The sequence below is a fragment of the Dendropsophus ebraccatus genome, chromosome 1 (assembly GCF_027789765.1).
Source record: "Dendropsophus ebraccatus isolate aDenEbr1 chromosome 1, aDenEbr1.pat, whole genome shotgun sequence".
Lineage (NCBI taxonomy): Eukaryota > Metazoa > Chordata > Amphibia > Anura > Hylidae > Dendropsophus > Dendropsophus ebraccatus.
This window is the reverse complement of record NC_091454.1, coordinates 47,211,881-47,223,976: the sequence shown is the minus strand read 5'-3', so window position 1 is coordinate 47,223,976 and position 12,096 is coordinate 47,211,881. Positions and strand designations below refer to the sequence as shown.

Sequence of the window (12,096 nt, the reverse complement as noted above, 5' to 3'; positions counted from 1 at the left end):
AGAGGGAGGCACGGGACAATACGATCCGTGCACTTACTATAGTGGAGAGGGCTAGACATGCTGTTATTCCCCTGTGCATCCTGTCCCTCGATGCTGAGAAAGCTTTTGACAGGGTGCACTGGGGATTCCTAGAGTCTGCCTTGAGGATTGTGGGCTTGGGCCCTGTTATGCAGAAGGGGGTCATGGCCTTATACTCCAGGCCATCCGCCCAAGTTAAGGTGAATGGGTCCCTTTCCTCTCCTTTCCCAGTGCTGAATGGGACACGGCAGGGATGCCCCCTATCCCCTCTCCTCTATATCCTGGCAATGGAATTTTTTGCAGTCGCCATTCGAGACAATGATAACATACGAGGACCAATGGTGGGAGGGAGGGAGCATAAACTGGCCATGTTTGCGGACGATGTCTTATTGTTTGTCTCACAACCGTTAGTTAGTATCCCTAACATTCTAGCTGAAATAGGATCATATGGCGCTGTTAGGAATTTTAAAATAAACACAACTAAATCTGAATTTCTTAATATATCTCTTCCTGACTCTGCCGTGTCCCATTTACATACTGCTTTCTCCTTTAAGTGGCAACTGAGCTCCTTGAAATATCTAGGTATTCATATAACCCAAGACCCGACCTCCCTTTTTTCCACTAATTTTCTACCCTTACTCCGTGATATAGAACGGGACCTGGGTAAATGGTGCCAAGTGAACCTCTCGTGGTTTGGAAGAATTGCAGCTGTAAAGATGGATATACTTCCACGGGTGCTGTACGTTTTCCAAACTCTACCCATGGTTCCAATAGGCTCCTTTCTGAAGAGACTTAGGACCATCGTTTTGAGGTTTATCTGGGGACACAAAAAAGCCAGGCTGCCCTATAGGCTACTTGCAAGGCCTAAATTGAAGGGGGGGACAGGCGCCCCTGACTTCAAAATATACCACCAGGCAGTATTGGGCACATGCCTATTAGATTTGTTCCACAGTACAACCTCTAGGCAATGGGTCTCATTACTGAATAATCTTTCCATAGGCCCGCCCCTAACCTTATTGTGGTGTGCACAGGGACATAGACCTCCGCTGGGTAACTCTCCAGCTCTAGTCAAAACTCTGGCAGGGTTTAGCGATAGATTTGCACTAACACATAAGCTTTTCCTTAGACCGGGCCCTCTAACCCCCGTCGTAGGCACAGGGATTCTGACTCCTGAGTTAACTACTAGATTTCTGCTAATCTCCACTTGAGGCATGTATGCACGATTGAGGGCATTCGCCCGTTTGCAGAATTTATAGAAACGGGCATTCTGCAACCCTCTGAATGGTTACTATATGAACAACTACGCAGTCTTTTTCTTACCCTTAAAGACAGCTGGGGCTTGATTCATACCCTAACTGATTTTGAACAGCTATGCATAGCTACTGAAGTCCCTGAACACACCATCTCTTTACTGTATAACATGTTTCTGAGTCTTAAGGACCACACATATACACTCCCATATGTTGCCAGGTGGGAGACAGCCTTAGAAGAGTTTTGCGGGAAGAAGACTGGACTTCTGTCTTCCAACTCGTCCATAAATCATCCTTATCCAGCTACGCCCAAGAGAAGAATTATAAAATTCTTTCCCCATTGGTATTATTATCCGGAGAGATTACACAAAATGTTCCCCACAGTCGACCCTTGCTGTTGGCGGTGTGCAGGTGAAAGGGGTAATATGAAACATATATGGTGGTCCTGCCGGGCAATAAGACCCTTCTGGCAACTAGTTTTTGCCTTATATGATAAAATCTGCTCGGTTTCTACCCGACCCTCCATGGAGTTAGCTCTTCTGTCTCTACGAGAGGGTTCCTTGCAAAAATTCAAAAGAGGTTTACTGCGACATTTTCTGCATGCCGCTCGGCAGGCCATTCCTCGCAAATGGAAGTCCACAGTGCCTCCCTCTCTTGGGGATTTTCTAGATTGTCTACTTTCTATTAGGCGCATGGAAGAGTTGTCGGCGTCTGATGACCGAGATAGGTCATTGTTTACCAAAACGTGGTTTTCCTGGGACTCCTTTAGTGATTTTGGAGACTTGGCTTTATGGATCTCTCATCATGGTAATTAGTTTTCTCTGACTAATATTCTTTTTTCACTCTTTTATTATATCTTTTCCTTTTGGCTGTGGTGTATTGCAGGTAGAACACAGTTTCCCCCTTGTCTTGTTCCCTCTCCCCATTCATGTGCCCTTATGTAGTCTTGTCCCTCTCTGTTACCCCTCCCCACCCTGGGTTTTCCCCACCCGGATTCACACTTGTCCTGTCTTCTCTTTCTCTCCCTTTTTCCTTTTTCTCACATCTTTTCTATTGTTTTTCTTATTTCATACCTCTTTTGTGTCCTAATTCTCCTTGGATCTTTACGGGACCATTTCTTTACCAAACATAGGAAAAGTTTTATAATTTTACCTACATGGTTCTTAAACATTCTCTTGTGAGGTTTTGACTTATCGTTTTATGCCAACACATGTATATGTGACTTGCCCTTTTTTATTGGGATACGACTGTTCAATATTGACGTGGATGTTTACTTGTTGATGTGACGACCTTGGAGGTCTGATGGAGTTTTATGTGTCTTTATTCTCAATAAAAACCTATATTTACAAAAAAAAAGGGGTATCCAAGATTTAAAAATTCACAGCTCCATTCTTCCAAAAACAGCACCATACCCATGCTCAGGTTAACCCCTTTAAAGCAAACCTGCACTTTAAAGTGACACTGTCACCCCCTATTTGCATTTTGACTGCTCTCCACAGGTGTAAAGGGTAAATGTTACAGCTTTCATTACTTTTTTTTATATCACAACTAATGGTGCTTGTTCTGGTAAAAAATTGTTTTTATCACCTGTGGATTGGTATATGTGGGCGGGGCCTCACGGCATTTGTGCCACATCACTCCGCCCCTAGTGCCACTAAGCCCCGCCCCATCCGTAACATCATCACCGCATAGGCACTGCCCCCTCAGCGACCATTGGTGTGGGACAATCTAGGGGGGTGGGGCCTAGAGCTTTAGGCTGGCCCTTCCAATGGCTGCTGAGGGGGCGGGGCCTATGCGGTGATGATGTCACCGATGGGGCGGGGCTAAGTGGAGCTAGGGGCAGAGCGATGAGGCACAAATGATGCAAGGCCCCGCCCACATATACCAATCCACAGGTGATAAAAACTTTTTACCAGAACAAGCACCATGAGGTGTGATATAAAAAAAGTAATGAAAGCTGTAACGTTTACCCTTTACACCTGTGGAGAGCAGTCAAAATGCAAATAGGGGGTGACTTTAAAGTAACTCTTTCCAGATAAACTGTAGCGTGTATATGAGAAGTATTGCCATTTCTGGCCATTGCATAACTTGAATAAGTCATTTTTCATCAGGCTTCATCTTTAAATGTATGCTGTCTATGAGGTTTTCCATAAACTGTACACACACTATAAAAAAGGGAGGATCTATATCTCAATAGCACACCCTAGCAAGAAGTAGGAGCAGTTTTTAGGACATTATAGAGGAGTATTCAGCAGTGGAAGTTGTAAATCAAGCATTGGGATGAGGTAAAATACTTACTTTCAGGGCAGTGAACGTGTCTTTCTACATTTGTATCAGCTCCTCCCTTAAACTATGAATTTTAAAAGGGAAAATGGAGGAGGAAAGAAGCTATTTTCTTTTATAGGATACATTTCAAAATATTAACGCTTGTAGTATTAATCTATGCAAAATTTGTTTAATGGTTAGTGACCATTTAAAGTTTTTTTTTTTTTGGGGGGGGGGGGGGGGGAATTCAAGACTAAAATAATAAATTTCCTAATTCTTCACTGTTACCTGACTAAATGACTATACACCCCTGCGCGAGACATATGATTATATACATACACTCCTGTGTGATACACACACAATGTCACCTGAGCAGGCCCAACCATTCACAGCTTACAGAAGTGGTGTCACTATGTTAGACACATTACTGCATCAGCCCATGGTTACTTAGAAACATAGAAACATAGAAGATTGTCGGCAGAAAAAGACCACTGGGTCCATCTAGTCCGCCCTTTTAGTATTTTCTTCCTTATTATCTTAGGATAGATATATGTCTATCCCAGGCGTGTTTAAATTCTGTTATTGTAGATTTACCAACCACCTCTGCTGGAAGTTTGTTCCAGGTATCTACTACTCTTTCAGTAAAATAATATTTTCTTACATTGCTTCTGATCTTTCCCCCAACTAACCTCTCACTGTGTCCTCTTGTTCTTGAGCTCAGTTTTTTACTAAAAACACTCCCCTCTTGAACCTTATTTAGTCCCTTATTTAGTCCCTTAACATACTTAAAGGTTTCAATCATGTCCCCCCTTTCCCGTCTTTCCTCCAGACTATACAGATTCAAATCCTTAAGTCTTTCCTGATATGGTTTATGCCTCACACCCTCCACCATTTTTGTAGCTCGTCTTTGGACCCGTTCTATTTTATCAATGTCCTTTTTTAGGTGAGGTCTCCAGAACTGGCATGCTTGGCATGCCCCAAAAGAAATATCATCATAAAGGGAGCATAAAAGTAAGATCCAGAGGACATGACCAGCCAGGGAACAGTAAAGAGCTATAAAGATAGGTATTTTAAGAATTAGCATTTGGTCACTTATTTGTCCCCTTCCTATATGGCTACAGAATGAATTTTGCATTTTCTGTAAAGACTAAGGAACAAAAGGGAAGGGCTTGAAACCTTCCCCATGTATACTATACTGACTGTATCTTCTCTTTGCTAAAGTGTAATTTATGTCATAGCAAACGTCTGATGGGCATTAGCTAGTAAAAACAGGAAGGGAAGCCGTACGTATGCCATTCTGTTAAGTGTAATTACACCATAAAAGTAGCAGGTCATGCAACAAACTCTTTATTCATGCTGAATTACAATTAGATGAAACAACATGTGACAAGGGAGAAAGCTCTACAGGGACACAATGAAGGGAGGAGGAGGGCTGTCGGTTTAATGTTAAAAAAAAATCTAAGGAAAAAGCCAGTACCCCAAACACAGTAAGGGTGCGTTCACACCTACAGGATCTGCAGCAGATCTGCAGCAGATTTGATGCTGTGTTCAGTTATTTAAATGAAATCTGCTGCAGAAAATCAGCTACAGATCCTGTAGGTGTGAACACACCATAAGATGGTATTTTTCTGTCATGTATTGTGCTCAAATAGAATTTGACCAAATTCAACGGTTTATAACAGAACAAGTGTCAGTTTCCTCCAGAAACCTTCCTTCCTCGGGTTCACACAATAATATGATAATATTTAAAGTGTCACTGTCGTGATTTTTTTTTTTTGCAGAAATCAATAGTCCAGGCGATTTTAAGAAACTTTGTAATTGGGTTTATTATCCGAAAAATGCATTTTTATCATGAAAAAGCAGTTTGAAGCTCTCCCCCCTGTCTTCATTGTTCTCCTATGGAGAGAGCTAAAGAAAAGACCAAAACAGGACAACAAAGAGTTAATCTACAAATCCCTCACGGGATATCTCCTGTGACAGTCACCAGTGACCTGTCTGAGCTCGGATTACAGCTGTCACCCAGCTCCGTGCCTGTAATCCTCTGTTATCTGCTTTCTGCTGCTGGCTAACTCCCTCCTTCCCCCTCCCCCCTCCCCTCTCCCTAGAACAGACAGGGTACGTCTCCTGCAACAAGTCACAATTTTCAGATTTTTCAGAGTGGATGAAAAAGAGGAAGGGGGGACCTGGGAAAAGGCTTTTTACATGCAGATAATGGCAGATTTGGCTAATAAACCCAATTACAAAGTTTCTTAAAATCGCCTGGACTATTGATTTCTAAAAAAAAAATAAAAAAAATACGACAGTGACTCTTTAACCTCTTAAGGACATCGGACGTACCGGTACGTCCTATGTCCTCACTTGCACTTCAAAGCGGGGCCGCGCGGCGGCCCCGCTTTGAAGTGCCGCGATCCCGGGTGCCGCGTGTAGCCCGGGACCGCTGCTATTAGCGGGCACGGTCTGATCGCCGTGCCCGCTAATTAGCTAATCGGAGGCAGCTGTCAAAGTTGACAGCTGCCTCCGATTACCGGAGGCAACGTTTCCCTGGTGTCTAGTGGGGGAGATCGCTCCTCCGGGACCTTGTCCCGGAGGAGCGATCTCCGTTACTGATGCCGGCCGGGGACGCGTCCAAGATGGCGCCGTCCTCGGCTCGGCACTCGTTCGTTTTCGGCATTTCTATGCTGCAGAGATCTCAATGAGAGATCACAGTGTATATACTAGAAGTCCCCCAGGGGGGCTTCTAGTATATGTGTAAAAAAAAAAAAAAAAAAAAAAAAAAAAAAAAGTGTTGTTAATAGTAAAAAGCCCCCTCCCCTAATAAAAGTCTGAATCACCCCCCTTTTCCCAGGTTTTAAATAAAAGTAAACAAATAAATAAATAAACATGTTTGCTATCGCCGCGTGCGTAATCGCCTGAACTATTAATTAATCCCATTCCTGATCTCGTACGGTAAACGGCGTCAGCGCAAAAAAATCCCAAAGTGCAAAATTGCGCATTTTTGGTCGCATCAAATCCAGAAAAAATTTAATAAAAAGCGATCAAAAAGACATATATGGGCAATCAAGGTACCGATAGAAAGATCACATCATGGCGCAAAAAATGACACCTCGCACAGCCCCATAGACCAAAGGATAAAAGCGCTATAAGCCTGGGAATGGAGCGATTTTAAGGAACGTATATTGGTTAACAACGGTTTGAATTTTTTACAGGCCATCAGATACAATATAAGTTATACATGTTATATATCGTTTTAATCGTAACGACTTGAGGAACATGCATAACAAGTCAGTTTTACCCCAGGGTGAATGGCGTAAAAACACATTTCCCCCAAATAAAAGAAATGCGTTTTTTTTTTCAATTTCACCACACTTGGAATTTTTTTCTGGTTTCGCAGTGTACTTTATGCAAAAATTCAGCCTGTAATTGCAAAGTACAATTAGTGACGCAAAAAATAAGGGGTCATGTGGGTTTCTAGGTGGAAAAATGCAAGTGCTATGACCTTTTAAACACAAGGAGGAAAAACCGAAAACGTAAAAACGAAAATGGGCCATGTCCTTAAAGGGTTAAGCAAAGTAAATTTTTCTGTAAAAACATGGGGGGAAAAAAATCTCAACACTTGCATTTCACGCAATATGGTGTGCTGACTTTAATTTGTGCTGGATAAGAAGGGGGTTGTCACCAGGTTCTGGCACTTATGCACCTACTTACAACATAGGGGTTGTGCTTCTCACACTTGCTGTGGGTATAACTGCCATGACATACAAATGTCTAAACGCCAGTATTACTAACATAATTTACTGATAAAAGTGATGCAATAAGTACAGGGAAAAAACAAAAACTTTACTTTTAACTTTATCAATGGCATGCCCTTACTGCCTATTCTTTATCACCAGGAACAATATTTCTTGGGGTTCCATAAATACCAGATTTCACAGGATAAAGGATATCAACATGCTTATTGTGTTATCCTAAGATTACCTTAGCAGATCCTTGTGATCAATAAGAACTTGCAAGTAGTCAGCTAATTTCTTCTGCATCAATGAAAGATGCAACCAAGCCCTCCCTCTACCAACAGAGGTCCTTAAAAACAAGAATTTTAACTATTTAGCATAAAAATATTTGTTTGACATCCAATATTAATGTACATATTTAAAAACTATGACAATGTTCAACAATAAACTTATTTGTTAGTTCATGTTCAGAAATACTTCCGTAACAGGCATTCCACGTGTGAATGCAGCCTTACTTGCAATGCATTCCCTCCACATATAGTGACATACATCCAGGGGGAAAATAAGTGCATTCTGTACTCAGAGAGATGTGTGGCTGATAATGATAGATGTTAGCAACGGTCAAAAGAACTAATCGGCCAACGATCTGACATATTCCCACGTATTGGCTGATTGTTGCTGGTTTTACAAAGGAAATTATCTCATGTAATAGGGACCTATAAACTGCATGTTTTTCTAAAAGGTGCCAGATTAAAAGTAACTACACAGTATAAGTAGACTAATACAGGTTATTTAATAATTTCAGCTTCTCTGTACTTTGGTGTATTTGATGGAGTAGAAGCAAAACTGGTAGGAAACCAATACAGCTTGAGGCTGCGTTCACACTACGTATATTTCAGTCAGTATATTTCAGTCAGTATTGCAACCAAAACCAGGAGTGTATTAAAAACACAGAAAGGATCTGTTTACACAATGTTGAAATTGAGTGGATGGCCGCCATATAACAGTAAATAACTGACATTATTTCAATACAACAGCCCGTTGTTTTAAAATAACAGCAAATATTTGGCCATCCGCTCAATTTCAACATTGTGTGAACAGATCCTTTCTGTGTTTTTAATCCACTCCTGGTTTTGGTTGCAATACTGACTGAAATATACATATACTGACTGAAATATACGTAGTGTGAACGTAGCCTTAGGGTGCGTTCACACCTACAGGATCCGCAGCATATTTGATGGTGCAGATTTGATGCGGTGTTCAATTATTTAAATGAAATCTGCTGTGGATCCGGTAAGTGTGAACGTCCCCTTACAGTTCTGGCCCTTGCTATACAGTTGCCTTTGTACAGTTATACTAGTAGACATTTTTCTGCAGGCTGAGTTTCACTTCTGTGTTCTACTTACTTAATTTCAGGAAGATTCCTTATGTTTGTAAAGATGTCCGCTGACTCAGGGCACAGTTTTTCAACCAGTTCCAAAGGGCCGAAAAAAGATTTATTCTGGCCAATAAAGCTCTTTTTCACTGCAAAAAGATCATTTAAAATATGCCTTTAGAACTGTACAATATATGTAAATGGAATTGTACATTGCGCAGGTAATTATCGAGCATACTGTCGAACTTTACGTCTATTAGGAACAGAAAAAAAGGGGGTTGTACAGCATTAGAACACATGTGCTTGCTTCTAGTAACAGTGCCACAGTTCGTGCCCCTGGTATTGCAGCTCAGGTTCATTAACGTGAAAACAAAGTAATAAGCTCACACACAACCTGGGGACACATATGGCACTGTAATCCTGGATGACCGGGCTGGGGTTATTTTCAGTGTTCGGCCGGGGAGAGGGTGGATATAGAAGCCGCCAGTCACTTACCTCCCCGATTCCAGCGCCGGGTCCCGGATCGTGCCGCCCTGTTCTCCTGTCCGGCTGCCGCTTCCTGGTCTGAGCTGCAGCTTGAGACGTGACGTCAAACTTTTTTTTTTTTCTTTTGCAAATAGGTGTGATTACAATGGCCCTATTGTGACTCCTATAACGATTTTATTTTTTCACATACAGGGCTGTATGGAGCGTAATTTTTGGCGCCATGATCTCTAGTTTTTATTAGTACCATATTTTTGTAGGTCGGATGCATTTATAAAATGTAATTTAAAAAACCCTGGCGTTCTTACCGCTTTTTGTTTACTTCGTTCACCATGCGGGAATAATATTGTTATATTTTAATAGATCGAACGATTACGCACGATGCGGTATATAATACGTTTATTTATTTTGATATGTCTTATTTTTAAAATGGGAAAGGGGGAGTGATTTAAACTTTTATTGTGGGGGGCGCTATGGTAATGTTTTTTTAAATTTTAAATTTTTTCTACACTTTTTAAGTCCCCCCCTAGGGACTTTAACAATTTTACATTACATTTCTAACACTGATCACTGGTATGTTATAGCATAGATCAGTGTTATCAGTGATAGCTGCATAGAGCCTGCCTGTGGAAGACTCTATGCATGGATCACCGAAATGACTGCCGGGAGGAAGGTAAGAGACCTCCAGCAATCAGTTACAACAATTGGAGCCCCCGCATTACACTGCGCAGGTCCCGATCGGACAGTGACAGGAGTGGCGCTTCTGTCACTGACATTTAAAGGCTGCGACTGTGGCGGCCCATCATTAACAGTGAGGACCTTGCTGCTGATAGCAGCCGGTCCCCACTCGCTATGAAGTGAGCTCAGCTCCTGAGCTCACTTTATAGTGCTGCCACACCCACTGGCGTACCGGTACGTCACTGGTCCTTAAGTGAAAGGCTCCCATGACGTACCTGTATGCAAGGTCCGGAGGTTCTATGAAGTAAGCTCTCTGTTAATGACGGCTGTCGCAATCACCCCTTTCAGTGCCATAATCGCGTGGCTCTGTGTCCTTAGGGGTTAAGAGAGGCAAAAAAAATATAGGTAGAAGGTACAGTGAATTCCTGATGCACAGACGTTACCTTTCAGGCCATGCTTCAGGCAGTGCTCCAGAACAAAGAAGAACTGCTGCAGTGGAGGGAAATCCGAATCCAGGCTTCTGTCCAGATTCAGGGCCGACTGGATCAAGACCTTTATAGTGATCTTCATTATATTCATTAGGTTGGCCCGTTCATCCATCCTGATTACTCTTTAAAAGACAAAAAAAATGCAAAGTATGCAAAAATGCAAAAGTAAACATTTACATTACCAAAGGGAAGAAAGCAACATAGATACATACAAGTAGAAAAAATTAAAACTCCAGATTATCTTTCTATTTGCAATCCATCGAACATCAATAACGATTCGGTTGCACGGACATTCATCGGATAATTGGATTGTCGGACGGTAAATGTATAGATAAAGGTGCAGGTGGCAAAAGTCAATGTTTGCTTGATGGATTGCAAATACAAGACACAAGCAGCAAGTTTATTAGGCGTGTGAAGCTTTTTCACTTGTACAGGCTAAAGTAACTGTATAGTATGAGAATCCCACCTACAACTCGCTGATGTGATATACCAGGGGACGGTCAGCCTTTATCCCCAGAGATGGATACTGCAATATCAGCAACCATAATTGATAATAGAACTATGACTATGTGAAGGTTTGCAGATACCTTTATTTTTCTATGTTCAATAGTTCATGAGAAGCTATTGAATTCTGTCCAGCTGCGTCTCCGCTTACTGTTTATCCAGTGTCACCTATAGTTACTGCGACGGTCACAGGCCAGAAGCTGTGCTTGCACAGTTCTACATACGTGTCTTACTGCGAGTTTGGCCTGGATCTCAGGACACAAACTCTGTAACATCTGAACACAGGAGGAGGTAAAAAGGTAAAGGGGACGTTCTGCAGCTGGCACTATGCTATGTACAGTGATCCACAGGATGGCGGAAGAACCTACTAATGACTAACAGATTTCTGTCTGTAACTATAGTATGTGTAGTCAATTGGAGAAAGAATTTGAGGCAAATTATTGAAAGTTCTTTCTTTTATCGTATTGTGTCACTTTCTCATAGACTCCGGACAGGATGGGCATTGTATGGCTGACACCGCACCATACACACCCAATCATCTGTATGCAAAACTATTCTCCATACTTAGCTCCGTCTGTCCATCCTTCGCTCTCTTTTTAGAAATTAGTTTGTTTTTTCTTATGTACAAATTGGGTCGAATCTACCACCAAAGATTCCTTGGGCAACACACCAAGAAGGCAATGACACTCGCCTCCTAAAACACCATATGGTACGTGGTGGGCGGCCACCAATGTCCTCCGGTCATTCTCCTCTTCCTGCCATTATAGTTGGGCCGTGAAGGTGTCCGGGATGTGCACATCCTCCCCCACTATCCCCAGTATCACATGCAGCCATGGACTCTCTACATTGTACCTGCATTCACAACCACAATGTACAGCTTGGGCTGCTGGGCCATGTTTATCAGAACAGTCCCCCCTCACCACCCATTGGGTTCATTACTTGGTAAGAAACTGGAACAAGGAAATCGTTGTACAATAAAACAGTGTAATAGCAGGTAAACAGACAGACAGAGAGACAAGCATTGGGCTGGTGGGGCCTGCGTGCTGGATGAGACAGGTGGGGACCCTGTACAGACTGACACAGACAGCGCTGCAGGTGGCAGGGATTCCGCAGCCCTCTCACTGACAGGACGCCGCCAGCACAGATGACAGCCGTGTGAGGCAGTGTACCGGAGACACACAGGAGCAGACACAAGTGCAGCGTGCCCTGCAGGCTATGACTGAAGACAATAGCGCTGCCGCAAACCACTGACCTCTAGTGACGTGCAAAAGTTGTAAAAGTGCAGAATAGTGTTCTCAGCTGCCGCC

The 12,096-nt window shown here is 42.5% G+C and overlaps 2 protein-coding genes across 2 annotated transcripts in view; one reads left to right on the top strand and one right to left on the bottom strand.

The window, feature by feature from the left end:
- The window catches only part of LOC138792706 (RUN and FYVE domain-containing protein 1-like), a 51,190-nt gene extending 40,754 nt beyond the window's left edge, over window positions 1–10,436 (bottom strand). Inside the window, exons 1-3 of the mRNA XM_069970430.1 lie at window positions 10,241–10,436; window positions 8,668–8,785; window positions 7,509–7,610 (exon numbers count right to left, since the gene is read on the bottom strand). Coding sequence (XP_069826531.1) covers window positions 7,509–7,610; window positions 8,668–8,785; window positions 10,241–10,397 — 377 coding nt within the window. The 5' untranslated portion in view covers window positions 10,398–10,436. The remainder of the gene's footprint in view (window positions 1–7,508; window positions 7,611–8,667; window positions 8,786–10,240) is intronic.
- Window positions 1–12,096, top strand: part of SLC4A9 (solute carrier family 4 member 9) — a 105,169-nt gene that overhangs the window by 33,385 nt on the left and 59,688 nt on the right. The window lies entirely within an intron of this gene.